At 49.7% G+C, this 27,572-nt stretch overlaps 4 protein-coding genes across 10 annotated transcripts in view; 2 read left to right on the top strand and 2 right to left on the bottom strand.

Moving 5' to 3' along the window:
* The first annotated feature begins 13 nt into the window (after positions 1 to 13).
* LOC138770187 (eukaryotic translation initiation factor 4E type 2-like) lies at positions 14 to 4,709 on the top strand. Of its 2 annotated transcripts, none has more exons than XM_069949141.1 (6): positions 14 to 196; positions 3,114 to 3,248; positions 3,333 to 3,437; positions 3,533 to 3,685; positions 4,272 to 4,408; positions 4,491 to 4,709. In XM_069949141.1, exons 1-6 carry the CDS (start codon positions 128 to 130, stop codon positions 4,528 to 4,530), a joined length of 639 nt encoding a protein of 212 aa, XP_069805242.1. In that variant the 5' UTR covers positions 14 to 127; the 3' UTR covers positions 4,531 to 4,709. The 2 variants fall into 2 exon arrangements, with proteins under 2 accessions (XP_069805242.1, XP_069805243.1); XM_069949142.1 differs by lacking the exon at positions 14 to 196 and adding an exon at positions 349 to 390.
* On the bottom strand, positions 4,275 to 15,864 carry LOC138770153 (acetylcholine receptor subunit epsilon-like). 5 transcript variants are annotated; one of them, XM_069949140.1, is made up of 13 exons: positions 15,768 to 15,864; positions 15,491 to 15,580; positions 11,698 to 11,834; positions 11,339 to 11,383; positions 10,859 to 10,968; positions 10,419 to 10,574; positions 8,784 to 8,884; positions 8,477 to 8,677; positions 8,166 to 8,280; positions 6,615 to 6,729; positions 6,172 to 6,430; positions 5,172 to 5,305; positions 4,275 to 4,925 (listed from the first exon to the last, which is right to left on the bottom strand). In XM_069949140.1, the coding sequence occupies exons 2-13, from the start codon at positions 15,534 to 15,536 to the stop codon at positions 4,746 to 4,748; spliced, it is 1,599 nt and encodes a 532-aa protein (XP_069805241.1). In that variant the 5' UTR covers positions 15,537 to 15,580; positions 15,768 to 15,864; the 3' UTR covers positions 4,275 to 4,745. The 5 variants fall into 5 exon arrangements, with proteins under 5 accessions (XP_069805241.1, XP_069805225.1, XP_069805232.1 ...); XM_069949124.1 differs by having other exon boundaries at positions 6,223 to 6,430; positions 15,768 to 15,861; XM_069949131.1 differs by lacking the exons at positions 15,491 to 15,580; positions 15,768 to 15,864 and adding an exon at positions 13,281 to 13,441.
* The window catches only part of GP1BA (glycoprotein Ib platelet subunit alpha), a 30,006-nt gene continuing 15,790 nt past the window's right edge, over positions 13,357 to 27,572 (top strand). Inside the window, exon 1 of one of the 2 annotated variants that reach the window (XM_069949081.1) lies at positions 13,357 to 13,441. The gene's annotated coding sequence lies outside the window, so the exon portion shown is untranslated. Of the gene's footprint in view, positions 13,442 to 24,375; positions 24,738 to 27,572 lie in introns of those variants that run through there. The other variant, XM_069949099.1, reaches the window with a different exon arrangement.
* Positions 17,130 to 27,572, bottom strand: part of LOC138785133 (acetylcholine receptor subunit epsilon-like) — a 29,370-nt gene continuing 18,927 nt past the window's right edge. The window contains exons 2-12 of the mRNA XM_069960722.1: positions 24,459 to 24,595; positions 24,333 to 24,377; positions 23,596 to 23,705; positions 23,347 to 23,502; positions 21,800 to 21,903; positions 21,063 to 21,263; positions 20,430 to 20,544; positions 20,235 to 20,349; positions 19,837 to 20,032; positions 18,690 to 18,823; positions 17,130 to 17,294 (exon numbers count right to left, since the gene is read on the bottom strand). Of these exons, the coding sequence (XP_069816823.1) occupies positions 17,130 to 17,294; positions 18,690 to 18,823; positions 19,837 to 20,032; positions 20,235 to 20,349; positions 20,430 to 20,544; positions 21,063 to 21,263; positions 21,800 to 21,903; positions 23,347 to 23,502; positions 23,596 to 23,705; positions 24,333 to 24,377; positions 24,459 to 24,566 (1,449 nt within the window). The 5' untranslated portion in view covers positions 24,567 to 24,595. The remainder of the gene's footprint in view (positions 17,295 to 18,689; positions 18,824 to 19,836; positions 20,033 to 20,234; positions 20,350 to 20,429; positions 20,545 to 21,062; positions 21,264 to 21,799; positions 21,904 to 23,346; positions 23,503 to 23,595; positions 23,706 to 24,332; positions 24,378 to 24,458; positions 24,596 to 27,572) is intronic.

Below are 27,572 nucleotides of genomic sequence, written 5' to 3'. Positions count from 1 at the left end.
GTGACGTAATGACGACATCGCGTCTCCCCGGCCCAGAGTACGCAGCGCTGAGGCGGACAGCACATCCGGGATACGGAGCTGAGGGCGGACAGCCAGTGCGGGAGGTACGGGGAGCCTCACGCCTCACATGGGGATCTCAGGAAACGATGATGTCACCGTCCCGGAGGATGAGCTCCAATCCGCCGCCAGATCCAAGGTACGAGCTGGGGAGGGCGCCCAGCAACCGTACTCACTACTTCCGGTGTCTGGGTGACGTCATGATGTGCGCCGGAAGTCAGTGCCATGTGTGAATACTGACGGAGCGAGCACGTGACTGGCACCTCCTGTGATTGGTCGGACAGTGTGTGGGGTTTTTCCAGTAGAATGTGGTGTCAGGGCTGTATATCTGCGGTACAGTGTGCACAGCGCCCTATCCACTCCTCACACGGTGTACTGATCTGATGGAGGAGTACACTGCAAATACAGCTGGGCGGGGCCCACAGACATGCTAAGAGGAGCCGCATCCCCCTCCTCCCCTACAGACATTACAGCCGCATCCCCCTCCTCCCTCACAGACATTACAGCCGCATCTCCCTCCTCCCCTACAGACATTACAGCCGCACCCCCCTCCTCCCTCATAGACATTACAGCCGCATCCCCCACAGATATATCAGCCGCATCCCCCTCCTCCCCTACAGATATATCAGCCGCATCCCCCTCCTCCCCTACAGATATATCAGCCGCATCCCCCTCCTCCCCTACAGATATATCAGCCGCATCCCCCTCCTCCCCTACAGATATATCAGCCGCATCCCCCTCCTCCCCTACAGATATTACAGCCGCATCCCCCTCCTCCCTCACAGACATTGCAGCCGCATCCCCCTCCTCCCCTACAGATATTACAGCCGCATCCCCCTCCTCCCTCACAGACATTGCAGCCGCATCCCCCTCCTCCCCTACAGATATTACAGCCGCATCCCCCTCCTCCCTCACAGATATTACAGCCGCATCCCCCTCCTCCCTCACAGAAATTGCAGCCGCATCCCCCTCCTCCCTCACAAACAGACATTACAGCCGCATCCCCCTCCTCCCCTACAGATATTACAGCCGCATCCCCCTCCTCCCTCACAGACATTGCAGCCGCATCCCCCTCCTCCCCTACAGACATTACAGCCGCATCCCCCTCCTCCCTCACAGACATTACAGCCGCATCCCCCTCCTCCCTCACAGACATTGCAGCCGCATCCCCCTCCTCCCTCACAGACATTACAGCCGCATCCCCCTCCTCCCCTACAGATATTACAGCCGCATCCCCCTCCTCCCCTACAGATATTACAGCCGCATCCCCCTCCTCCCTCAGACATTGCAGCCGCATCCCCCTCCTCCCTCACAGACAGACATTACAGCCGCATCCCCCTCCTCCCTCACAGACAGACATTACAGCCGCATCCCCCTCCTCCCTCACAGACAGACATTACAGCCGCATCCCCCTCCTCCCTCACAGACATTACAGCCGCATCCCCCTCCTCCCTCACAGACATTACAGCCGCATCCCCCTCCTCCCTCACAGACAGACATTACAGCCGCATCCCCCTCCTCCCTCACAAACAGACACTGTAGCCGCATCCCCCTCCTCCATTAGGGCGCATGCACACTACGGAATTCCCACGTATAATCCGTAGCGTATTCCGTCGCTCGTACCCGCACGCGGTGGCACGCATCTTCGCCCGTGCCTTAGACACCATTTCCGCATTCCGACGAAAGAATTGACATGTAACTTCTTTCAGCAGAATCTGCCCGTGCATAGAATGGTGTCTAAGGCACGGGTGGAGATGCGTGCGGGTACGAGCGACGGAATACGCCACGGATTATTCGTGAGAATTCCGTAGTGTGCATGCACCCTAACAGACAGACATTGCAGCCACATCCCTCTCCTCCCTCACAGACATGATCAGCTGACCCCCCCCTCTCAGACAGACATTGCAGCTGTCCCCCCCCCCTCCCTCACAGACATTGCAGCTGCATCCCCCTCCTCCCTTACAGACACACATTACACGCTGATTCCCCCTTCCTCCCTCACAGATGTGATCAGCTGACCCCCGTCCCTCACAGACAAATATGATCAACTGATCCCCCTGCTCCCTCAGACAATGCAGCTGTTCCCCCCTCTCCTCCCTAGCCGACGTCCCCCCCCCTCTCCTCCCTCGCCGACGTCCCCCCTCCTCTCTCCTCCCTCTCCGACGTCCCCCCCCTCTCCGACGTTCCCCCCCCTCTCTCCTCCCTCGCCGACGTCCCCCCTCCTCTCTCCTCCCTCTCCGACGTCCCCCCCTCTCCGACGTTCCCCCCCCCTCTCTCCTCCCTCGCCGACGTTCCCCCCCCTCTCTCCTCCCTCGCCGACGTTCCCCCCCCCCTCTCTCCTCCCTCGCCGACGTTCCCTCCCTCGCCGACGTCCCCCCCCCTCCCTCGCCGACGTCCCCCCCCTCTCTCTCCGACGTTCCCCCCCCCCCTCTCCTCCCTCGTCGACGTTCCCCCCCCCTCTCTCCTCCCTCGTCGACATTCCCCCCCTCGCCGACGTTCCCCCCCCCTCGCCGACGTTCCCCCCCCCTCTCTCTCCTCCCTCGCCGACGTTCCCCCCCCCTTTCTCCTCCCTCGCCGACATTCCCCCCCCTCTCTCTCCTCCCTCGCCGACGTTCCCCCCCCCTCTCTCGCCGAAGTCCCCCCCCTCTCTCTCCGACGTCCCCCCCCTCTCTCCTCCCTCGTCGACGTTCCCCCCCCTCTCTCTCCTCCCTCGCCGACGTTCCCCCCCCCCTCTCTCTCCTCCCTCGCCGACGTTCCCCCCCCCCCTCTCTCTCCTCCCTCGCCGACGTTCCCCCCCCTCTCTCTCCTCCCTCGCCGACGTTCCCCCCCCCCCCCCTCTCTCCTCCCTCGCCGACGTTCCCCCCCCTCCCTCGCCGACGTTCCCCCCCTCCTCCCTCACAGAAATGATCAGCTGATCCCCCCCCACCACCACCACCGTCTATTTGCTGTATTCCCCGCACATATATGGAGGGTGCTTGCAGGGATGTTATGGGGGGACTTCCCCCTGAGGGGACGACACATAGATATATTGCTGAGTTTTCCCCTTGTTTGTGCAGGAGATGGTAGTGGCCCCCGGGGAGCACCCGCTGCAGTACCGCTACACCTTCTGGTACTCTCGGAGGACCCCCTCCCGGCCCGCCAGCACTCAGAACTATGAGCAGAACATCAGACAGTTTGGCACGGTGGCATCGGTAAGTTACGGTGTCCTGTGAGGATCAGCTCCAGCAGTATACCCCCGCAGCCCCCACCTCCGGCCTCACCTCTCTGTGTTACAGGTGGAGCAGTTCTGGCGGGTGTACAGCCACCTGGTGCGGCCCGGAGACCTCTCAGGATACAGCGACTTCCATCTCTTCAAGGAAGGCATCAAACCCATGTGGGAGGTGAGTGATCTATAGCAATCCCTCCATCTCTCCTCAGCCCCCACAGCCAGAGGAATCTATCATCTATCTGACCTCATCTCTGTAACCGCACACAGGATGACGCCAATAGAAATGGCGGCAAGTGGATCATCCGCCTGCGGAAGGGTCTGGCGTCCCGCTTCTGGGAGAACATCATACTGGCCATGCTGGGGGAGCAGTTCATGGTGGGAGAAGAGATCTGTGGGGTGGTGGTGTCCATACGCTTTCAGGTAAGAGGCGACATATCCCTGGTCTCAGAGGCCATTGTCTAATAGGGAGAACTGTGGGAGACCACTAACCAGTGGGGTAGGACCCCCCCCCCCCCCCCATCTTACTTTCTGTACTAAAGGGTGTCAGGCTCCTCCTCCTGTCCTGTAATTTACTTCTAAAAAAAAAATCTCCAGTTATCCGGTACTTATCAGCTGCTGTATGTCCCGCAGGAAGTGGTTTATTCTCTCCAGTCTGACACAGTGCTCTCTGCTGCCATCTCTGTCCATGTCAGGAACTGTCCAGAGTAGTAGCAAATCTCAATAGAGAATACACCACTTCTGCAGGACATACAGCAGCTGATAAGTACTGGAAGGGGGGTGGATTTTTAATAGAAGTAAATGACAAATCTATATAACTTTCTGACACCAGTTGATTTGAAAGAATTATTTTATTTTATTTTTTGCTGAACTGTCCCTTTAAAAGTGTAACTGTGACTTTAAGGGGGGGGGAACACTTTTGGAATATTGAGATAATCAAAACTTTTTTTTTTTTTTTAAATTAAAGTGACATTGTCCTAGTTATATTTGTCTGTACCGCCCCCTGCAGGAGGATATCCTCTCCATCTGGAACAAGACGGCCAACGACCAGATCAGCACCATTCGTATCCGGGACACACTGCGGCGAGTCCTCAACCTCCCTCCAAACACCATCATGGAGTACAAGACTCACAACGACAGCCTGAAGTAAGTCTGGGCGCTATCCTGCATACAGCAGCCCCCACCTCAGCTTCCATCCTTACTCACTATAATCCTGTGTTTCCCCCAGAGATAACTCCAGTTTCCGGAACACAAAGCTGACTCTCTAGTGATGGCTCCTCCCCCACCAATCACCTCCATAGAGAGGCACCACAGGTCCCAGCAGATCTCCTGACCGCTGGACGCTCATTCCTTGCTGGACGTTCCTGCTTCGTCTCTTCTTCATCGTCATTGGGATTTTTGTAACAAATTAGAAAAAAAATGAGGACAATAAAATTATTTTCGGTCAGTTTCCCGATTTATTTCTGGAGATGAAGCCGTGTGGTCATGTGGTGGTGGAGCAAGGGGGGAAGACGTGGTCACCGCTCGGGAACGGCCGCTCCGGAGCTTGGTTAAAGTGGCCCATAAAAAAGATGGCCAGGGTCCCCACCATAAAGAGGGGGAGTGCCCCCCAAAAGCACAGGACGTCCAAAACCTTCCCGATCATCACCCAGTTCTCCATCTCCTGGGGGAGGAAGAGAGAAACAACCTATGAGGTTTCTGTTATACTCCAGAGCTGCACTCACTATTCTGCTGGTGAGGTCACTGTGTACATACATTACATTACTGATCCTGAGTTACATCCTGTATTATACCCCAGAGCTGCACTCACTATCCTGCTGGTGGGGTCTCTGTGTACATACATTTTACATTACTGATGCTGTGTTATACCCCAGAGCTGCGCTCTCTATTCAGCTGGGCTGTCACTCACCGCTCCGCTCTTGTTCTGCTCCCTGGTGCTGCTGGTGATGAAGTTGCAGGCCTCCACACACTCCTTGATCTCCGGGGCGCAGTGAGCCAGGTTCTTGAACAGCGGGGTGGTTACCGCAACATCAAAGCCGTCCACTGTAACACAGGGAGAGGAGGGGTTATATACCGCCATGTTGTTACACGCCATGTTGCCCCCTCTCCTCACCTGTCTGTCCCCCCTCTCCTTGCCTGTCTGTTTCCCCTCTCCTCGCCTGTCTGTCCCCCCTCTCCTCACCTATCTGTCCCCCCTCTCCTCACCTATCTGTCCCCCCTCTCCTCACCTGTCTGTCTCCCCTCTCCTCGCCTGTCTGTCCCCCCTCTCCTCACCTATCTGTCCCCCCTCTCCTCACCTATCTGTCCCCCCTCTCCTCACCTGTCTGTCTCCCCTCTCCTCGCCTGTCTGTCCCCCCTCTCCTCGCCTGTCTGTCCCCCCTCTCCTCGCCTGTCTGTCCCCCCTCTCCTCGCCTGTCTGTCCCCCCTCTCCTCGCCTGTCTGTCCCCCCTCTCCTCGCCTGTCTGTCCCCCCTCTCCTTACCTGTCTGTCTCCCCTCTCCTCGCCTGTCTGTCCCCCCTCTCCTCGCCCGTCTGTCCCCCCTCTCCTTACCTGTCTGTCTCCCCTCTCCTCGCCTGTCTGTCCCCCCTCTCCTCGCCCGTCTGTCCCCCCTCTCCTTACCTGTCTGTCTCCCCTCTCCTTGCCTGTCTGTCCCCCCTCTCCTCGCCCGTCTGTCCCCCCTCTCCTTACCCGTCTGTCCCCCCTCTCCTTACCTGTCTGTCTCTCCTCGCCTGTCTGTCCCCCCTCTCCTCGCCTGTCTGTCTCCCCTCTCCTCGCCTGTCTGTCTCCCCTCTCCTCGCCTGTCTGTCTCCCCTCTCCTCGCCTGTCTGTCTCCCCTCTCCTCGCCTGTCTGTCCCCCCTCTCCTCACCTATCTGCCCCCTCTCCTCACCTATCTGCCCCCTCTCCTTACCTATCTGCCACCTCCATTGCCCCTTGCTGCCTTTGGCTCCCTTCTCTTCACCTCTGTGGCCCCGCTCGTCCCGGCTCATCCCGTGCCGCTCTCTCTGGCGCTCGAACATGAGCTCGCTCCGGGGCTTCCGCAGCACGTACTCCTCCGCCTTCAGCATTATCCCCAGGGAGCTCTTCCTCCTCTCCCGCGGGGTGGCCTCCTCTTCCTCGCAGGGCTCGATCTTCATCTGCAGGTAGCGGGGTAACACCTCCAGAAGCCTCTGCAAGGGAAACAGCATCACAGGCTGCAGAACTACAACTCCCAGCATGTCCTGACTGCCATGAGAATTAGAAAAACATGGCTGCCTTCTTCCAGAAACAGCATCACCCGCATCCATGAGTGCTCAGTGCTGCTCAGGACAGGTGTGGCCAGGTCTGGTACTGCAGCTCAGACATATCTCTTACGTGTTTCATGGCGGCCGTCAGGTTGTGGGTGATGGGAGTCCGCAGGGATACGTTGAGGACAATGACGCAGCTGAGGACAATGATCGTAGACACAATCATCACAAAGATCAAGTATCTGCAAGAAATACAGCTAGATGTCATTCCTCTGATCTACAGCAGGGGGCGAAGTGCTATCAGAGCTGGGGGCATGACCCATCCAAGGAGAAACCAAAAAGATTGTGAATGTGACTAGATATACTATAATGGCAGAATAGTGAGTGCAGCTCTGAAGGATACGGAACTAATAAGACATGATGCAGCAGAATAGTGAATGCAGCTCTGGGGGTAAGTGATATAATAAAAGATGAAATAACAGCAGAATAGTTAATGCAGCTCTGGAGTAAGTGGTATATTAACATGATGCAGCAGCAGAATGGTGAATGCAGCTCTGGGGTAAGTGATATAATAACATGATGTAACAGCAGAATGGTGAATGCAGCTCTGGGGGTAAGTGGTATGATAACATGATGCAGCAGCAGAATAGTGAATGCAGCTCTGGGGGTAAGTGGTATGATAACATGATGCAGCAGCAGAATGGGGAATGCAGCTCTGGGGGTTAGTGGTATAAGATGATATAACAGCAGAATGGTGAATGCAGCTCTGGGGGTAAGTGGTATGATAACATGATGCAGCAGCAGAATAGTGAATGCAGCTCTGGGGGTAAGTGGTATAATAACATGATGCAGCAGCAGAATGGGGAATGCAGCTCTGGGGGTTAGTGGTATAAGATGATATAACAGCAGAATGCTGAATGCAGCTCTGGGGGTTAGTGGTATAAGATGATATAACAGCAGAATGGTGAATGCAGCTCTGGGGGTAAGTGGTATGATAACATGATGCAGCAGCAGAATAGTGAATGCAGCTCTGGGGGTAAGTGGTATAATAACATGATGCAGCAGAAGAATGGGGAATGCAGCTCTGGGGGTTAGTGGTATAAGATGATATAACAGCAGAATGGTGAATGCAGCTCTGGGGGTAAGTGGTATGATAACATGATGCAGCAGCAGAATAGTGAATGCAGCTCTGGGGGTAAGTGGTATAATAACATGATGCAGCAGCAGAATGGGGAATGCAGCTCTGGGGGTTAGTGGTATTAGATGATATAACAGCAGAATGCTGAATGCAGCTCTGGGGGTAAGTGGTATAATAACATGATGCAGCAGCAGAATGGGGAATTTAGTTCTGGGGGTTAGTGGTATAATAAGAGATGATATAACAGCAGAATGGTGAATGCAGCTCTGGGGGTAAGTGGTATAATAAGACATGACACTGCAGCTCTGGAGGTAACAGAAATGAGGCATAATGGTGCAGCAGAGTAGTGAATACAGCTCTGAAGGTGACTGAACCAATAAGACATAATGAAGCTGCAGAATGGTGAATGCAGCTCTGGAGGTTACTGGTATAATAAGATATGATGTAACAGCAGAATGGTGAATGCAGCTCTCGAGGTTACTGGTATAATAACATAATGTAACAGCAGAGGTCTTGGTAATCCACTGCAGGGTCACTTACTTTCCGATGAGAGGGACGCTCAAGGATGTTTCCGGGACCTTCTGAGCGATAAGGAACAGGAACACAACCTGGGCCAGGAGGACTGAGATGGACGTTGTACACTTCTGACCACCAGCTGAAGAACGAGAGGAATGAAAGGGATTGTCTATGATGTCATGGGTCTACTACCCACTCATTGGTCATCTGTAGAATATACTGGTCCCAGTCCCATGGCCTGAACCAGTCTGTTCTGGGATCAGTAAATGCTGTGGGACGCCCCCTTCCCCCAGGTTGTGTTTTTTTGGCCCCTTTTGACCCTTAGGGATCGTCACCTTTAGCCGGCAGAAAGTAGACGAGCACCACGAGCGAGGAGATGAGGACGCACGGCACAATGATGTTCACAACGTAAAAGAGAGGCTTCCTCTGGATGATCAGGCCGAAGATGATCTGCTGGTACTCGAGGTCATCCGGCGTGTAGTTGGGGTTCACATACTTCCAGGCTGGACAATGCTTTATCGCCCACTCTCCATTCTCTGGAAGAGAAGAGAACATGGGTCAATGTGGGACCATGGTGGACCAGGATGGACATACACACCATGAGAGGTAACTATGGTCCAGGACGGGCAGGTCAGACGCTACCTGTGAAAGCCTCAGGATCAATATCCACCCTCTCCAATGGTTCCCCAGTTTCGCCAAGCGCCAGCTGCAGGTCCACTTCTTTGGCGTTGTAGGTTTGAGACCTAAAATGAGACAAAGTATTCAGAAGACAATATACAGTAGTATGCAGACCCTAACCGGGAGAGCTAGAAGGGCCTGTTCAACCCCCCATTCCACAACCACCAGTGAGGAGAGTGATCGTTCCAGAAAACAGTCCGGTGACATTACCCAATCCCAGCTGACGCTTGGCATTGTGCACAACCATCTTAAGTGTTTGTACTCCTAGATGCCTTCATTTCACAATAATGAACCTGCCAGGTGACCAAGGCAGACCTAGCAGGTGACCAGGGCAGGCCTATCAAATGACCAGGGCAAGCCTAGCACGTGACCAGGGCAGGCCTAAAAGGTGACCAGACAGGCCTAGCACGTGACCAGGGCAGGCCTAAAAGGTGACCAGGGCAGGCCTAGCAGGTGACCAGGGCAGGCCTAAAAGGTGACCAAGGCAGGCTTAGCAGGTGACCAGGGCAGGCCTAGCACGTGACCAGGGCAGGCCTAAAAGGTGACCAAGGCAGGCCTAGCCGGTGAATAGGGCAGGCCTAGCACGTGACCAGGGCAGGCCTAAAAAGTGACCAAGGCAGGCCTAGCATGTGACCAGGGCAGGCCTAGCATGTGACCAGGGCAGGCCTAAAAGGTGACCAAGGCAGGCCTAGCAGGTAACTAGGGCAGGCCTAGCACGTGACCAGGGCAGGCCTAAAAGGTGACCAAGGCAGGCCTAGCAGGTGACCAGGGCAGGCCTAGCACGTGACCAGGGCAGGCCTAAAAGGTGACCAAGGCAGGCCTAGCAGGTGACTAGGGCAGGAATAGCACGTGACCAGGGCAGGCCTAGCACGTGGCCAGGGCAGGCCTAGCAGGTGACTAGGGCAGGCCTAGCAGGTGACCAGGGCAGGCCTAGCACGTGACCAGGGCAGGCCTAAAAGGTGACCACACAGGCCTAGCAGGTGACTAGGGCAGGCCTAGGAGATCCAAAATAACAAAGAGATGACTTACATGACTGCGTTCTGTATTTGTGGCCATAACGTATGTACAAGTGGATGAACCAGCAGCACTCCGTTCAATTGAAGTTCAAACGTGAATTTATTCCATTCAAAAGAAGGTGCGACGTTTCAACCGCCTCCCGCGGTCTTTTTCAAGCATAACGTATGTAGGGATGACCAAGATGGGTGGGGGCAACCATAGATGCTAAAAAGCTTAAAGCGAATGTACCATCCCCAATCTTGAAAAATGTTTTTGGCAGAACCTGCTTGGAGCCGCTGCGGGGATCCTGGTGGTGGGATCCTTTTTTTTTTTTAGAAACTGGTTCCTTAAGCACTGGCCCGGCTCTATGCACTGGAGACAGGCCCGATGCCCCATGGTGAGAGTATAACAGGGGTTATCGTTACACCGAGGGGCACCAGGCCTGCCCCAGTACTCTGAGAAAATGGCGCTGAGCATGTAAACCAGGCAGCAATTTTAAAAAAGGCCCTGCCACCTGGATCCCCACGCGAAGAGTTTGGTGATGGTACATTTGCTAGGTACAAGAAGATGTTCCTCATGTCATATCAAGTCCCATCTCCTTACCTGAACACCAAGGTGCAGTTCTGCCAGTCGAAAGGGAAGTAGGTGACCTCAATGGGGCACGCGCTCCTAAAGATGGCCGGCGGCAGCCAGTACATGTACCCGCTGTCATAGACCAGAACGTTGGCGTAGTACGCAACATCAAACTGTCCGTCAATGCTGGAAGAGAATAGGAGATAGACCTCGCAATATGGTAACTGCCCATCTTTACCCTCCCTGACACCTAAGTGCCATCTATGTGCCAAGCAAGGCACGCACCTCTTCCAACACCACACCAACAGCTTAACGTAGAGGAGGAGGAGTAAAGCCACCAGCCAGACCATCCTCAGGGACCTTTACGTACGGACACCCTCCTCCAGGGAGTAATAAATATGGTAGGAGATAGGGGAAGAAGGTCCGGCATGGGCTCGTGAAGTCAAGGGAAAGTTCCGCCTGCCACTTACTTGTTCTCCAGTCCTATTTCCGGTAACCACACCTTGTCATGGGGGATTCGTACCACCGTGATGCCGCCATATTCTGAACTGTTCCACATCATGCGATAGTCATTCCATTCCTGTTAGAGAAGCCATCATGGTGACACCAGTAACACAGCCACCATATTGTTACAAGACAAATAAAAGCAATTTTTACTATAAAAAGGCTCCCCAACTATAATAGTCCCAGCATGGGTTTGGTTGGTGTAGTCCATAGTCAGTGTGGGGTTGTCTCCTCTCCCATCCTCTCAGTAGGCATGACTGGATCTCATCTCTTAGCTCAAGCCCCTCCCCCTGAGTGATGTCATCAACTCTGACCATCTCTTACAGCCTACAACACCATCACCATCTCCTTCTCATATACATATATAGAGCTCGGTGCTGAACAGTGCCTCAGGCAGAGGAGTAGAGGGGGAATGCATACATCTCACACCACATTGGTTTCCTTACCAGCTGCAGCCACACGTTGGTGGTCATCGTCTCTTCCTTCTCTTTCTGGCATAAAAAAAGAGTGAAAACATTAACGCATCTTCTACAGAAAAACTCTGTGCTGCTAGGAGGACCCTCCTGTGCTATGTAACTCTCAGTATAAGACCTTCCTCCTGTACCACTCTGTGCTGCTGTGGACGCTCCTCCTTCCATTATATACCCCTCAGTCTGTGATCTTACACCAGTATACTGATACACTCCCCTCCTGTAATACTCTGTGCTGCTGTGGCCCTTCTCCTTCTCAGTCTGTGATCTTCTACCAGCATACTGATCCCCTCCCCTCCTGTAATACTCTGTGCTGCAGTTAGAATAGGACTCACCAGGGAGATGAGGTTGGTCAGGGTGAGTTTAAGCTTGACCTCTACGATGTCCTTGATGGACCTGGCCGGTCGAGACTTTTTATCATAATTGGAAAATATATCTTTGATCAGACGTGTTTCCTCAGTGGCCAGAGCACCTGATGAAGAAGAGGAAGCAGACAGTCACATGTGTCACCCGCTGGGCAGATATTATGGCCACAGTAAGCAGGGGAACACGCCGCCCACCAGCTGTGCCAAATCTAATATTCCCATTATGCCTGGACAAGGGTCACATGGTCTCTGATCGGTCTGCGGGGCCCCTGCGTGATCTGACTGGTCTGCAGGGCTCCATATATATCCTGTGTGATCTGACCGGTGTGCGGGGCCCCATATATATATCCTGCGTGATCTGACCGGTCTGCGGGGCCCCATATATAGCCTGTGTGATCTGATTAGTCTGCGGGGCCACATATATGTCCTGTGTGATCTGACCGGTGTGCGGGGCCACAGATATGTCCTGTGTGATCTGACCGGTGTGCGGGGCCCCATATATATCCTGTGTGATCTGATTAGTCTGCGGGGCCCCATATATATCCTGTGTGATCTGATTAGTCTGCGGGGCCCCATATATATCCTGTGTGATCTGATTAGTCTGCGGGGCCCCATATATGTCCTGTGTGATCTGACCGGTGTGCGGGGCCCCATATATAGCCTGTGTGATCTGACCGGTGTGCGGGGCCCCATATATATCCTGTGTGATCTGACCGGTGTGCGGGGCCCCATATATATCCTGTGTGATCTGACCAGTGTGCGGGGCCCCATATATATCCTGTGTGATCTGACCGGTGTGCGGGGCCCCATATATATCCTGTGTGATCTGACCGGTATGCGGGGCCCCATATATATCCTGTGTGATCTGACCAGTGTGCGGGGCCCCATATATATATCCTGCGTGATTTGAAAGGTCTGCGGGGCCCCATATATAGCCTGTGTGATCTGATTAGTCTGCGGAGCCCCATATATGTCCTGTGTGATCTGATTAGTCTGCGGGGCCCCATATATAGCCTGTGTGATCTGACCGGTGTGCGGGGCCACATATATATCCTGTGTGATCTGATTAGTCTGCGGGGCCACATATATGTCCTGTGTGATCTGATTAGTCTGCGGGGCCACATATATATCCTGTGTGATGTGACCGGTGTGCGGGGCCCCATATAAGTCCTGTGTGATGTGACTGGTCTGTGGGGCCCCATATATGTCCTGTGTGATGTGAGCGGTCTGCAGGGCCCCATATATGTCCTGTGTGATCTGACCGCTCTGCGGGGCCCCATATATATCCTGCGTGATGTGACTGGTCTGTGGGGCCCCATATAAGTCCTGTGTGATCTAACCGCTCTGCGGGGCCCCATACATGTCCTGTGTGATCTGATTGGTCTGTGGGGCCCCATGTATGTTCTGTGTGATCCGTCTCCTGTAGTCTATCTATATGAGTTTGTTAGCATGTATATGATTTATTATGAACCACAGAGATGAGCTAAGGTAAAGATGGGTCAGCACTCAGAAACCCACATACAGGGAGGTTACACAACAGCGCCACCAACTACCTCCTTGGAGAAGTACAGCAGTTAGCTGAGAAACATCTAGAAATTGGGTGGGGCTATGCTAATGAGCTCCACATAAAAGCTCAGGAGTGACAGGAATTCTCAGGAGTAGGAGTGAAGCTGTGGTAGAGAGGACATGACCAGAGGGGACCGCATGATGTGAGGTAGGCCTAGATCTGAGGAGACCACCAGGAGACGGCTCAGGTAGGCCCAAGATAGTGTGACAGATGTGACAGAAGATGAAGGGTGGGCTCCTGTCTCTTCGAGGTGATTATACACTGAGGGGCAGGTATGGAGATACCCGTAGTATTTTCTGGGATCTGCTGTGTTGTGGCTTCAGGCCCAGACCTGATAACTTAAAAGACTCTGACCACTACATACCAGGGACCCCACAAGACAAGAGCGGACGTTCTAGAGATGCTGTGACCGCGAGGTCTACACATCACTGTGTCACAACACCAAGAAATGACCAGTGACCTGCTCCTAATGTATCCCACCACTGAGGGGCGCCATTGTCACATTGTTAGTCCTTCATCGCTCACTGGTTGTAATGTTATGGCTGATTGGTGTATACTGTACATGAGGGACACGGTGTATACCACAAAGCTGCTCAGGGTATATATTTACCCTAGATAGGGACATATAGGGCAGGTTATATACCTCAGGTGGGGGTTCTATGAAGCAGGATATTTACCCCAGTTACAGATCCTAAGCGGCAAGTTATATAGTTATCTCAAAACATACAGATAGGTGGATTTAGATTGTGAGCCCTAATGGAACAGGGAGCAATAATTGGCAAAACTATGTAAAGTGATGCGGAATCTGTGTGCGCTATACAAATAAAAGCATTATTATTATTATTATTATATAGTCCAGATGAGGTTCCTATAGGGCAGGCTATATATCCCAGATGAGGGTCCTATACGGCAGGATATATATTCCAGATGAGGGTCCTATAGGGCAGGATATGTACCCCAGATGAGGGTCCTATAGGGCAGGATATATACCCCAGATGAGGGTTTTATAGGGCAGGATATATACTCCAGATGAGGGTCCTATAGGGCAGGATATATACCCCAGATGAGGGTCCTATAGGGCAGGACATATACCCTAGATGAGGGTCCTATAGGGCAGAATATATACCCCAGATGAGGGTCCTATAGGGCAGGATATATACCCAAGATGAGGGGACTATAGAGCAGGATATATACACCAGATGAGGGTCCTATAGGGCAGGATACATACCCCAGATGAGGGTCCTATAGGGCAGGATATATACCCCAGATGAGGGTCCTATAGGGCAGGATATATACCCCAGATGAGGGTCCTATAGGGCAGGATATATATTTCAGATGACGGTCCTATAGTGCAGGATACATACCCCAGATGAGGGTCCTATAGGGCAGGATATATACCCCAGATGAGGGTACTATAGGGCAGGATATATATCCCAGATGAGGGTCCTATAGGGCAGGATATATACCCCAGATGAGGGTACTATAGAGCAGGATATATACACCAGATGAGGGTCCTATAGGGCAGGATACATACCCCAGATGAGGGTCCTATAGGGCAGGATATATATCCAGATGAGGGTCCTATAGGGCAGGACATATACCCCAGATGAGGGTCCTATAGGGCAGGATATATACCCCAGATGAGGGGACTATGGGGCAGGATATATATCCAGAGGAGGGTCCTATACAGCAAAATATATACCCCAGATGAGGGGAATATGGGGCAGGATATATACCCTAGAGGAGGGTCCTATACAGCAGACTATATACCCCAGATGAGGGTCCTATACAGCAGAATATATACCCCAGATGAGGGGACTGTGGGGCAGGATATATATCCAGAGGAGGGTCCTATACAGAAGAATATATACCCTAGATGAGGGTCCTATACAGCAGACTATATACCCTAGATGAGGGTCCTATACAGCAGACTATATACCCCAGATGAGGGTCCTATACAGCAGAATATATACCCTAGATGAGGGGAATATGTGGCAGGATATATATCCAGAGGAGGGTCCTATACAGCAGACTATATACCCTAGTTGAGGGTCCTATACAGCAGACTATATACCCTAGATGAGGGTACTATGGGGCAGTATAACCCATTGTCACACGAGACTTCTACCCCCGCCTGACCCCCGTCTCCCTATAGGCCCCTCAGACTATATATAACCCTCACACATAGTGACTCACAGCTCAGGAAGGCCAGCAGGACCAGCACAGGGGGCTTCCAGCCCATGTTTAGAGTGTCAGCTCCTGGGACGCTCTCTCCTGTAGGACTCTCTGGAGGAGAATGGAGTTATATAAAGATAGGATGTGTTATTTCCGAAAGGAGAATATCCTCTTCCGAACCCTCTCCCTGTCTCTGTGTGTAATGCCATCTGCCCCCCCCCCCCCCGCCGCCCATATGTAGGATCATGTACAGCTGTCATCAATTAGTGCCAATGTGAGACCCTCTACAGTATTTAACCTCCTCCTGCCCATCGGTCAGCGGTATCCAGTAAGTGCCAACGAGTCGTCTCCTGGCCACCATAGTGATCCTCCGGAATGTTCTTCCTGATGGAGGCTCGGTGCCAGGTTGTCGGCTATGGAAGCCAGCCAGGCTCATCTTCCTTGGCTCTGGATTATGTTTCTTGGCCCGTACCAGTCAGACCCTTCTGGGCCCCTCGCTCTGTGGTCACTTTTTCCATAGCGGCCATAGCTACATATTCAATGACTAGGTTAGAGTTTCTTATTTTACCATCCGGCTACGAAGACCGAAACAAGATGAGAGAGTCCAAGGCAAGAGGTCTCGTGTGGATGGAGTGCGAGGACCTTCTCAGCACGGAGGTAACACATAATGTTCACCGCAATTTCTAGTAGGATTATTTATTATTATCAGTGGATTTACCACTTTCTTCTAGGGAACAGTAGACCTCCTAGGGAAAAGGACTGGCTGGATAGAAGATTGACGGCAGAAAAAGTCCCCGGTCCATCTAGTCTGCCCTTATAGTGTACCCTTTCTTATTATCCTAGGATAAATATATGTATATACCAGGCAGGTTTATATTCACTTACTGTAGATTTAACAACCACATCTGCTAGAAGTTTGTTCCATGTAAATACTACTCTTTTAGTAACACACTGGTACACATTCCTATAATATATGGTACTTATGTATTATTTTCTCATAAGTTTCAAGATCTATGTTTACTGTCATTGAATGGAAACTAAGACCTATTCCTGGGCACAGCTGAGGTTTTGTTTACAGACAGATCTTCTGCCAGCACTAGTTTGTCCCTCATCCTTGTACTTTGTTGCAATGTATCGCTCTAGGCTCTTAAAGGGTACTCAGATGTCATGTTATAAAATGAAACTAACCAGGAAGCATGCTATTAACATGCTTCATTCTTCCCTAAATGTCCCAAATGACATTACTTGGGGGACAGGGCTTCAGATCAAAGACCAGATCAAGCGGATCCATCCAGAGGATGATGTGTCGTCTAGAGAGAGGGAGGAGATGGAGACAACACCACAGTGGAAATGAAAGGACTACACAACTTCCTGTCAGGAGGAGCTGGAGACAACACCACAATGGAAATGAAAGGACTGCACAACTTCCTGTCAGGAGGAACTGGAGACAACACCACAATGGAAATGAAAGGACTACACAACTTCCTGTCAGGAGGAGCTGGAGACATAAAACATACATTACCTACAAAGCTAATGATAACAAAACCAAATGTAATTTACAAATAGACATTTAATTGAGACTGTAAACTAGAATACAATATGGTGGCCTGGCGGCCAGATGGTTCTACGGGAAGAGGATCCGGATTCCCAACATTTTAGATCATGGTTCGTAAAGACGATTGTCTCCAGCAAAAGGTCGATCTGGCGCGCTATTAAAATGTCCCATAAGGAAAATGGCGAGAGTCCCCACCACGAAGAGTGGGAGAGCAACCCAAAAACACAGGACGTCCAACACCTTCCCAATCGTCACCCAGTTCTCCATTTCCTGCAACATAAAAGATGTGATTATAGGTTATAAATGGTTATATCCTGGTACTAGTGGGGGATGATGAACGTTGTACTGTGGCCTAGCTGGGAATAGTAATGCTAACAACGATTAAGTGTCGCAAGAGGGTATTCATCTGACTTGCCCCTTTTGCTTGTCTGGATTAGGAACAGATACTGACATAACCACTGGACCACCAGGGATCATGCTATTTAGCCACCAGTCTTATAACTTGAACTTGAGGACTACAATTAGGCCTGCACCCCCATCATTCTAAGGATCGGTGCGGATTCCAAAGGTGGGCCTCAACTGACCATGAACCTAGCAATATTGTAGCAGGCACCTAATGTGGACCCACTGTGCTACCCAATAGGTATGACTTGGGAGTCTAAGCACCCTCTGGGTATTTTTTTTTACCCTTTATTTCATTCAAGGATGTAAAGGCTGGCCATCTGCTTCTATAGGGTGCCAGGGGGGTCCCGGGGGGGGGGGGGGGGGGGATAGGTAGACAGAGTCTGTACACAACAGTATTAGTTCGTATCAGCACCTCAAAAGGTCATAGGAATCTAGCCGCGTACTTAGGACTGGGGACCAATATGTGACTATCCCTCGATGAAAGACAAATCTTAGTCCCTGGGTTAAACTGAAGTGACTCTTTATCTACGGTGGTGTCTTGCATGAAGTCTAAAGCAACAAAAAGCATAGAGTCCTCAGTTCTGTGTTAGATTCGCAAGTCCCTGAAAGAAGAACCCACTCCTGGTGCCCCAGAAGATGCAGGAACTGGCAGAGGAATGGGAGGAGCTTATCTGAAGGTGTGTGGGCACCTTATCACAGGAGCTGAAGCATAAGACTCCTTTAACCGATTGTAGGAGACCTCAGCTTCCAGAGTCCAGGCTTTTGCATTCACTTCCTTCTTGGTTAAGCTAGAGCTTCTGTAGGATTGATGACTAATGAGAAATTAGGAATAAACTGATGGTAGAAACTTGCAAAGCTATGGACACATCTGTATGGCACAGAGGCCCTAGGGTCACCACAGTTCAGGACAGCATGTATAACCCTATATGAGAGACAATGAATCCCAAGAATGGTAAGTGATAAGAGATATTTGGTCTTAATGGTGACCTTAGTGGTCTATTCTGGGCTGCAGGGACCTGGCTTTTTTGCTTTCGGCTGGTGAAAAAAAAACCCTCTCCAGGTTTTGAGATATAGAAAACTTGACTATCATGGACTATAAGTAACTATCCTACTGGAGAGGGTCCACCACATCACAAGAACACCAGGGATAGAAAACATTGTGTCACTCAACAATTCACCAAGGGAAGAACTCTTATAAGTGAATTGCAGTGGAGGAGGAAGACTCAGAAGTTGCTCCTCAGTAAAGAGGAGGACACTCACGGCTCCAGTGGCGTTCTGCTCCTTTGTACTCGCTGTGATGAAATTACAGGCATCCACACAGTTCTTGATTTCGGGGGCACAATGAGCCAAGTTTCGATATAAATTGGTTGTCACATCGGCATCGATTAAATTACCTGTAAGAAAGATATTTCCCTTATTGTGGATGTAAACGTCCCGATGTCTATACCATGCATGGGTGTTATTTTATCTGCAATATTATTATAAAGGTATGTCCACACATAGCAGACAGTGTGCAGACTGTGTTCCTTCCTCATCCTCACCTCCTCATCACTGTGCTCCTTCCTCATCCTCACCTCCTTATTAGAGATGAGCTAGACTTTCGAGAATTCAAATCGAATAGGCACCGAGATTCAACTATTTAAAAGAATATTCAATCCCATTATAGTCTATGGGAAAAAGATTCAAGGCACTTGGAAATCCAAATTCGACCACTTGGAGGTCACCAAGTCCCCCATGAAACCTCCCTAAAAGATGCCAACACCTCTGGAATGACACTGGGACATTAGGGGGAGCATGCCTGGGTGCACCCAACACCCCAAAATCGCAGTATAATGCCACTCTCCGCAGCTGCGAATGAAAAATCTTTGCGAACGCTTTACGAACGTTTAGGGCAATGCTTCTTCCTCATCCTCACCTCCTCATTACTTTTCTCCTACCTCATCCTCTACTCCTCATCACTGTGCTCCTTCCTCATCTTCACTTTCTCTTCCCTGCTGTCCTTCCCCATCCTTACCTCCACATCACTGTGCTCCTTCCTCATCTTCACCTACACATCACTGTGTTCCTTCCTCATCCTCACCTCATCACTGTGCTCCTTCCTCATCCTCACCTCATCACTTTGCTCCTTCCTCATCTTCACTTTCTCTTCCCTGCTCTCCTTCCTCATCCTCACTTCCTCATCATTGTGCTCCTTCCTCTTCTTCTCATCACTGCGCTCCATCCTCTTCCTTACCTCCACATCACTGTGCTCCTTCTTTATCCTCACCTCATCACTGTGCTCCTTCCTCATCTTCACCTCCACATCACTGTGCTCCTTCCTCATCTTCACCTCTACATCGCTGTGCTCCTGATCATTGTGACTTTATCCTCCTCATCTATAGAGTCTTTTCACCTATCATCTTCTCACCTTTGTGGCCCCTGCTTATGCCATGTCTGTCACTCTGCCTTTCAAACATCAACTCGCTCCGGGGTTTCTTCAGAATATACTCTTCAGCCTTTAACATGATTCCTAGCGAGCTTCTCCTTCTCTCTCGTGGTGTCTCCACCTCTTCACAAGGTGCTATCTCCATATGTAGGTAACGTGGTACCAACTCCAAAAGCATCTGTTACGTGGGAAGAAAAATCAACCTATAACAATACATCAACTGAAATGTGGTTACAGCGTACTGTCTTGTGCTTAACAATGCCACAGGCAGAGGGGCAGGCAGTGAATACAGCAGCTAATTCATATTTGCTGTCTTGAGAGACATCCTTTATATGTTACATGTGTGAGTGAAAAGTACCAATACTTTTCGAAGAGCTTACGTGTCTGACGCTGGCAGTGAGTTTGTGGGTGCTTGGAGTCCGTAGTGATACGTTAAGTACAATCACGCAGCTGAGAACGATGAGTGTTGACACAAGCATTACAAATATCAGGTATCTGTAAGATAAATTTTGTATTTATAAGAACAACTTTAGATTTTCCAACCAGCCATATTGGTAGAAAATGGTGCCACCTACTTGCCAATCAGCGGAACGCTGAGTGATGTCTCTGGGACACTTTGAGCAATAAGGAACAGAAACACAGTCTGAGCTAGGAGGACTGAGATAGACACGGTACACTTCTGACCACCAGCTAGAGAAGATGGACATGAAAGGGATAAAGACAACAATATGCAGGGCAAGGGTGTGAGGATCGATTCCATCATCTCTGTCTAATAGAACATCCTTTTTATGATACATGGGATGTTTTCACACCACTGAAACACATTCACCTATTTGGAGGTTGTCCACATACACTATAAGGCCCCGTCCACACTACGGAATCAATGCCGAGATTCCGTGCGGACTCAGTGCCGACTCCTGCCTTCTATCAGTTACAATGGGAGAGCGTGCGTCAGCTCTCTGCGCCTCTCCATTCAAAGAATTGACATGTCAATTCTTTGCGCGGAGAGCTGAGGCTTGCGCGCTCTCCCATTGTAACCGATAGAAGGCAGGAGTCGGCACCGAGTCCGTGCGGAGGAGTTCTGCCTGAAATGTCGGCGCCGATTTCGTAGTGTAACCAGGGCCTTAGGCCAAAAGTATCTACAAAAAGTCTGGTAGACCTTCTACCAAGGTGGAATTGCAGGTTACTGATTATTAGGAAAACCTCACCTTTAGCTGGAAGAAAGTACACCAGTACAGCCAGGGATGATATTAGGACACACGGAACAATAACGTTGATAATGTAGAACAAGGGTTTTCGCTGGATAATCAAGCAGAAAAGAATTTCCTGGTACTCTAGGTCTTCTGGGGTATACGCCTTGTTTATAACCTTCTTCGCAGGACGGTGCTTTATTGCCCATTCTCCATTCTCTGAAACCAGTGCATGGTTAGGGTAAAGCATACACAACATACCAGTCAGGATGACAGTGTATGGTTTGGTGAGGTCACTGGATGTAAGAGCTGAAGGGTCAATTAACAAGTTCATATGTCAGCTCACCACGTCTCCTCTGCACAGGGTCTCTCAAAGGTAAACCATAGGGTCTCAAGGCTTTGGTATCCATAGTGTTTTTGTAGGGTCAACCCATTGGGGAAGAACTTGGTAGAGATCATCCAAAGGACATTAGATGCTACAGATGTGCTCAAGAGACTTAACTGCAGAGAAACCAGCCCTGGCCTATGATGTCTACTGTTGGTAGGGGACAAATTTTAGGGTTCTGAAAGCTTCTGTATTTGAGATACTATGTGCATGAAACATTTACAAAGGGGGAAACGATGGGAGATGCAGCATCAATGTCTAGTTGCGGGAGAACTAAGGTCTAGGGGTCTTCTTTATGCTTTTGCTCCATGAGGACGTATCTAAAGGGTCACGTGGGGGAGAAAAAACGTCAAAAGGTTTAATTCCTTACCTGTAAATGCCTCAGGGTCAATGTCCACCCATTCTATCTTCTCCTGCGTAACATCATCAAGAGCCAACTGCAGGTCAACTTCTTTAGCATTGTAGGTTTTAGACCTAAAAAAAAAGAAATGACCCAGAACTCTGAAAGCAGGTCCTCTATTGTCCACTGTTTTAAAGGTATTTTCCATCAAAACTCATCCTAATTAGCCTAATCACTTCAATGGCAGAATTTTCCAGTCTCCCTAGCCCAGTCTCCCTCTTAGTGGAGGGCCAGGCTACTCTGGTTTTAACCAGTTAGAAAAGTGTGCTCCTCCTAAGCACACGCAAGTTCTTTAGCTACAGAGATGCGCCTAGCTCAGCTGTCTACACAGGTAGGCCCAGGCACAGGTAAGCCTTTTATGTCACCCTGCCTGGAAGGGGATGGAGATATCACAGACTCCTGAGATTAAAGGGGTTAGCCAGCATTAGACAAACATGGCCACTTTCTTCCAGAGACAGCCCAACTCTTGTCTCCAGTTCAGGTGTGGTTTGCAATTAAGTCCATTCATGTCAATGGAACACAGTTGCAAAACCTACACCTAAACTGGAGACAAGAGGGGCGCTGTCTCTAGAAGAAAGTGGCCATGTTTTTCTAATGCTGAATAATTCCTTTAACTATCTCAGAAACTATTGCTGTTCTTGCTGAGGGAAGTTTAAATATCCTGCCACCTCCAAGAATCGAGTGATCATCTTGTCTGCCTCTGAGAGTGATCTTCTTGTCTGCCTCCGAGAAGGAGTGATCTTCCTGTCTGCCTCCGAGAAGGAGTGATCTTCTTGTCTGCCACCGAAAAGGAGTGATCTTCCTGTCTGCCTCCGAGAAGGAGTGATCTTCTTGTCTGCCTCCGAGAAGGAGTGATCTTCCTGTCTGCCTCCGAGAAGGAGTGATCCTCTTGTCTGCCTCCGAGAAGGAGTGATCTTCTTGTCTGCCTCTGAGAAGGAGTGATCTTCTTGTCTGCCTCCGAGAAGGAGTGATCTTCATGTCTGCCTCCGAGAAGGAGTGATCTTCTTGTCTGCTTTGAGAAGGAGTGATCTTCTTGTCTGCCTCCGAGAAGGAGTGATCTTCTTGTCCATCTTCGAGAAGGAGTGACCTTCTTGTCTGCCTCCGAGAAGGAGTGATCTTTTTGTCTGCCTCTGAGAAGTAGTGATCTTCTTGTTTTCCTTAGAGAAGGATTGATCTTCTTGTCTGCCTCCAAAAAGGAGTGATCTACTTGTCTGCATCCAAGAATGAGTGATCTATGCTTTCTGTATCTAAGAAGGATTGATTGTAACCAGAGAGGAGAAGCTAGCACAAGAGCTTTTTGCTGGTTTGGCACCTAGGATAGGCCTCTGGCCAGGACTGGAGCTTTTTGGCTAGATCTGCATTCTGCTGTAGGACACTACTGTTCATCATCTGTGAGTATGCTAACCTTCTAAATAGTCACCCACCTCAAACCATGACCTAAGCTTGCTTTTATGTTTAAAAGTCCTAGCAGGTCCTCAGTACTACACCTGTTTATTCCTATCTGCACAGGTCCTCACCTGAACACCAGCGAGCAGTTCTGCCAATCAAATGGGAAATAAGTCACATCAACACTGCATGTACTCCTGAAGATGGCTGGTGGGAGCCAATACATGAATCCGGAGCTGTACACCAGCACATTGGCATAGTATGCCACATCAAACTGACCATCAATACTGGAAGAAAATTTAAAGATGGTAATGGGTTGAGCAGTAGATAAGGAAACAAACTGATGAAGATGGAAGACACTTTGATCTCTCTGCACTTACTTGTTCTCTAGGACTATATCTGGAAGCCATACCATGTAATATGGAACACGTACAACATCTATGCCACCATAGTCAGCTTCATTCCACGTCAGTCGGTAATCATCCCACGTCTTTAAAAGATTAATTTGAAAATTACAAGGGTTGTGAATTCAAAGAGTCTGCATTGAGAAGCCCTGATCTCAGCTGGCTGGACTTTACAGAAGCTGGCTGAAAATGCACTTTTGGGTGGTTGACCCTCTATATGCCCTCAAAGCAAGTAAACTGGACTTAAAGTATAACCTGCCGGGGAATAACTAAAGGAATCCTTGTGGATACCACTCCTGGATCTCCTACAAAATCTGCAAGGGGGCCAACACCTATGGTGTACCCTAAATATGACTTGTTGTATATGGCAGGGGGACCTTTAGACCTCCTCAGGAAACAGGACTTAAGTACTAGTGCTATTGTTAAACCCCTTATAGTTACTTTACCCCTTCCCAGGAAAGATAGTGCTATACATGGCTCCTTCATACTTATGAGCAAGACAGTAACAGGGTACGGGTCACCACATTCTAGGGGTTGGTGGGAATCCCAGTTGAAGGCCCTTCTTGATCATTTCTATCCAAAAAAAAGTCTATGGAGGAAAATAGTGGAATAGGGATTATATAGTAAAATTCCTATAATCTGGCATCCATGGAACTTGGTATGTGACCAAAGCTCAACCCGATGAATAGGCTTTAACCAGAAATATTACTCACGATTAATATCCACACGTTTGTCGTCAGAGTCTCTTCTCGTTCTTTCTGCCAACAAAATAAATTAAAACTATTTAAGGACCTTGTGTGATGGGACAAGATGTGAAGTAGCTCATGGAAAAGACCTACCAGGGAGATGAGGTTGGTCAGTGTGAGCTTCAGCTTTACTTCAATGATGTCGTTGATGGACTTTACCGGACGGGATTGCTTATCGTAGTTGGAGAAGAGATCTTCCATCAGTCGGGCCTCCTCACTGGCCAATGTACCTGGGACAAGACAATATGATTGGTGTTATTACGTGCTACTGAAGTTTGTAGTCATGAAGGTTCAGGTCTGCCATCTGGGCCTGGTGATTTGTGGATTTTATTGTTTTTAGGGCGGTGCCGCGCATCGGGTTGGGTTAATCAGGTAAATTTTAATGTAGAATTTTCATTATCCCTACATGCTATCTGTCATACTATTTTCAATACATAAAGCATTTAGTAGATTGGCCTTTTTCCTCATCCTACCCCAGGACATGGACATTGAGGTTCCTACAACCACAGTCGCTAGGACATGAACATTGAGGTTCCTACAACCACAGTCGCTAGGACATGGAGATTGAGGTTCCTACAACCACAGATACTTGGACATAGACATCAAGGTTTTTATAACCACAGTCACTTGGACATAGACATTGAGGTTCCTATGACCACAGTCACTTGGACATAGACATTGAGGTTCCTACAACCACAGTCGCTTGATCATAGACATTGAGGTTCCTAAAACCACAGTCTCTTAGACATAGACATTGAGGTTCCTGTGACCACAGTCACTGAGGAGCATTGATAACAGCTTGCCTGGGGTGTCTCTTGGATGGCCTAGTCATGAGGTTGACCCAAATTTACAAAAACCAAGGTCCGGTCTGTACTTAGTAGACAATGTGTAGCTAGCTTGCCCCGATAATACATGTTTAGAATATCATGAATGATGGCAGATGATGGTAGATTAAATGGATTCAGGTATATGGTAATCTCTCAAAGTGGTGGAACCTGGTGTATGGTGGGAGAAACCCTCCCCTATCTCCAAGCACATAGACAGTGCACACAGCAGACACGAGAGACGCCCAACACACTGCCAGCTCTATACATAGATAGACAGAGAGAGAGATTGACTCACAGATCAGAAGTGGAAGCAGGAAGAAAGTTCTCGGCCCCCAACCCATGATTAGATTGTAAGCTTCACAGCCAGCAATATGAGGGGCCAAAATATTCAGAATCAATGACAGGATAATATGTCTCCCACAACAGAAAGGAAACAGTCTCCTCTCCCCGAAAACATCTCTATGTGACGCCTCCTGACCATCCGTGTAATGCACAGCTGTCACCAGTGTCACTGATCCTGACAGGCCACACCCACTACTCATCATATATACTGCATGCATGGGTGTATATGTAGCAGTAGTATTCGAGTGCCTCTATTTTTGTCCTAGGGGGCAGTATCATAGTAGTTAAATTCTTGTATATAGGGGCAGTATTATAGTAGTTATCAAAAAAGAATAAATCCAAGCACTCACCCCGATAGTAGATCTTCGGTGGGTTTATTTGCACATAACAGGGAGGGAGATAGTAGCGGTGCGGGAACGCAGCAGACAACGGTTTCGCGCCTCTGCGCTTTGTCAAGTCTAGACTTGACAAAGCGCCGAGGCGCAAAACCGTTGTCTGCTGCGCTCCCGCACCGCTACTATCTCCCTCCCTGTTATGTGCAAATAAACCCACCGAAGATCTACTATCGGGGTGAGTGCTTGGATTTATTCTTTTTTGATACACTATATTGTCTCCGCTCCGTCCGAGCACCCCTTGCATAGATCCGTGTGGTCACGGAGATCCACTCCCGGGACTGTGATAGCCTCGTACACATTGGTTGGCGATCAGGCAGTGCCGGCACCTGTATCTATTAGCTTCTATATTATAGTAGTTATATTCTTGGATATCGGGGCAGTATTATAGTAGTTATGCGGTTCAGGGAAGAAACTGAGTGTTGCACCTCACACCTATGGCTGATACTAGTGCCGCTAGGCTGAATAAAAAACACATCAGAATTTTGTGTATGAATTGATCAAGCCATACTGCCCCATGTACCTCGTGCCGGTATCTGATACACATGGGTCCCTACACTAAGTCCACACCGTGCCAGTCAGTGGCCACCAACCCCGCAGGCGTGCACAGTCAGGGAACGGGGGCCATGGGACAGCCCTGCGACCCCCATGCCACAGGACCAGACCCAAAAACACCACACCAGAACCCGGCCAGCACCGCCGGCGGAGAAGGTCGCCCCCAAGCAGCACAAGTCTGAATAAGGAATTACACTCACCATAGCTGCAGCAAACAGAATGGGAAAAAACAGGAGGTGGTGGTGGCTGGGTTTTGGTGGGGCTTTTTGGGTCTGGTCCTGTGACATTGGGGTTGCAGGGCCGTTCCATAGCTTGGTTGGCGGTGGCTGACCGACACGGTGTGGAGTTAGCGTAGGGACCCGTGTGGACCAGAGGACCTGCGCGGTGGTACACGGGGCAATATGGCTTGATGAATTCATATACAGACACTCTGGTGTTGATTTTTAATATAGGCCTAGCGGCATTAGTATCAGCCATAGATGGGATGTGCAGCCATTCCACTCTCTCCAGTTCGTGTATTATAGTAGTTATATTCCTGTATATAGGAGCAGTATTATAGTAGTAATATTCCTGTATATAGGAGCAGTATTATATTAGTTATATTCTTGTATATAGGGGGCAGTATTATAGTAGTTATATTCCTGTATATAGGAGCAGTATGATAGTAGTTATATTCCTGTATATAGGAGCAGTATTATAGTAGTTATATTTTTGTATATAGGGGCAGTATTATAGTAGTTATATTCTTGTATATAGGAGCAGTATTATAGTAGTTATATTCTTGTATATAGGGGGCAGTATTATAGTAGTTATATTCCTGTATATAGGGGCAGTATTATAGTAGTTATATTCCTGTATACTGTATATAGGAGCAGTATTATAGTAGTTATATTCTTGTATATAGGGGGCAGTATTATAATAGTTATATTCCTGTATATAGGAGCAGTATTATAGTAGTTATATTCCTGTATATAGGGAGCAGTATTATAGTAGTTATATTCCTGTATATAGGGGGCAGTATTATAGTAGTTATATTCTTGTATATAGGGGGCAGTACTATAGTAGTTATATTCTACATCATAGGGGGCAGT

The sequence above is a fragment of the Dendropsophus ebraccatus genome, chromosome 1 (assembly GCF_027789765.1).
Source record: "Dendropsophus ebraccatus isolate aDenEbr1 chromosome 1, aDenEbr1.pat, whole genome shotgun sequence".
Lineage (NCBI taxonomy): Eukaryota > Metazoa > Chordata > Amphibia > Anura > Hylidae > Dendropsophus > Dendropsophus ebraccatus.
The sequence above is the reverse complement of the archived record's forward strand: the minus strand, read 5'-3'. Positions and strand labels throughout refer to the sequence as shown.

Bases quoted from the DNA above. Each gene is read 5' to 3' on its own strand.
- LOC138770187 (XM_069949141.1), top strand. From the start codon at position 128: ATGGGGATCTCAGGAAACGATGATGTCACCGTCCCGGAGGATGAGCTC. The intron at 3,249-3,332 runs GTAAGTTACGGT...TCTGTGTTACAG, and splicing joins AGTTTGGCACGGTGGCATCG to GTGGAGCAGTTCTGGCGGGT. The intron at 4,409-4,490 runs GTAAGTCTGGGC...TGTTTCCCCCAG, and splicing joins ACTCACAACGACAGCCTGAA to AGATAACTCCAGTTTCCGGA.
- LOC138770153 (XM_069949140.1), bottom strand. From the start codon at position 15,536: ATGGGCTGGAAGCCCCCTGTGCTGGTCCTGCTGGCCTTCCTGAGCT. The intron at 8,678-8,783 runs GTAGCGTCTGAC...CTTCTCTTCCAG, and splicing joins TGATCCTGAGGCTTTCACAG to AGAATGGAGAGTGGGCGATA. The intron at 4,926-5,171 runs GTGAGTGACAGC...TTCCTCCCCCAG, and splicing joins AGCAGAACAAGAGCGGAGCG to GAGATGGAGAACTGGGTGAT.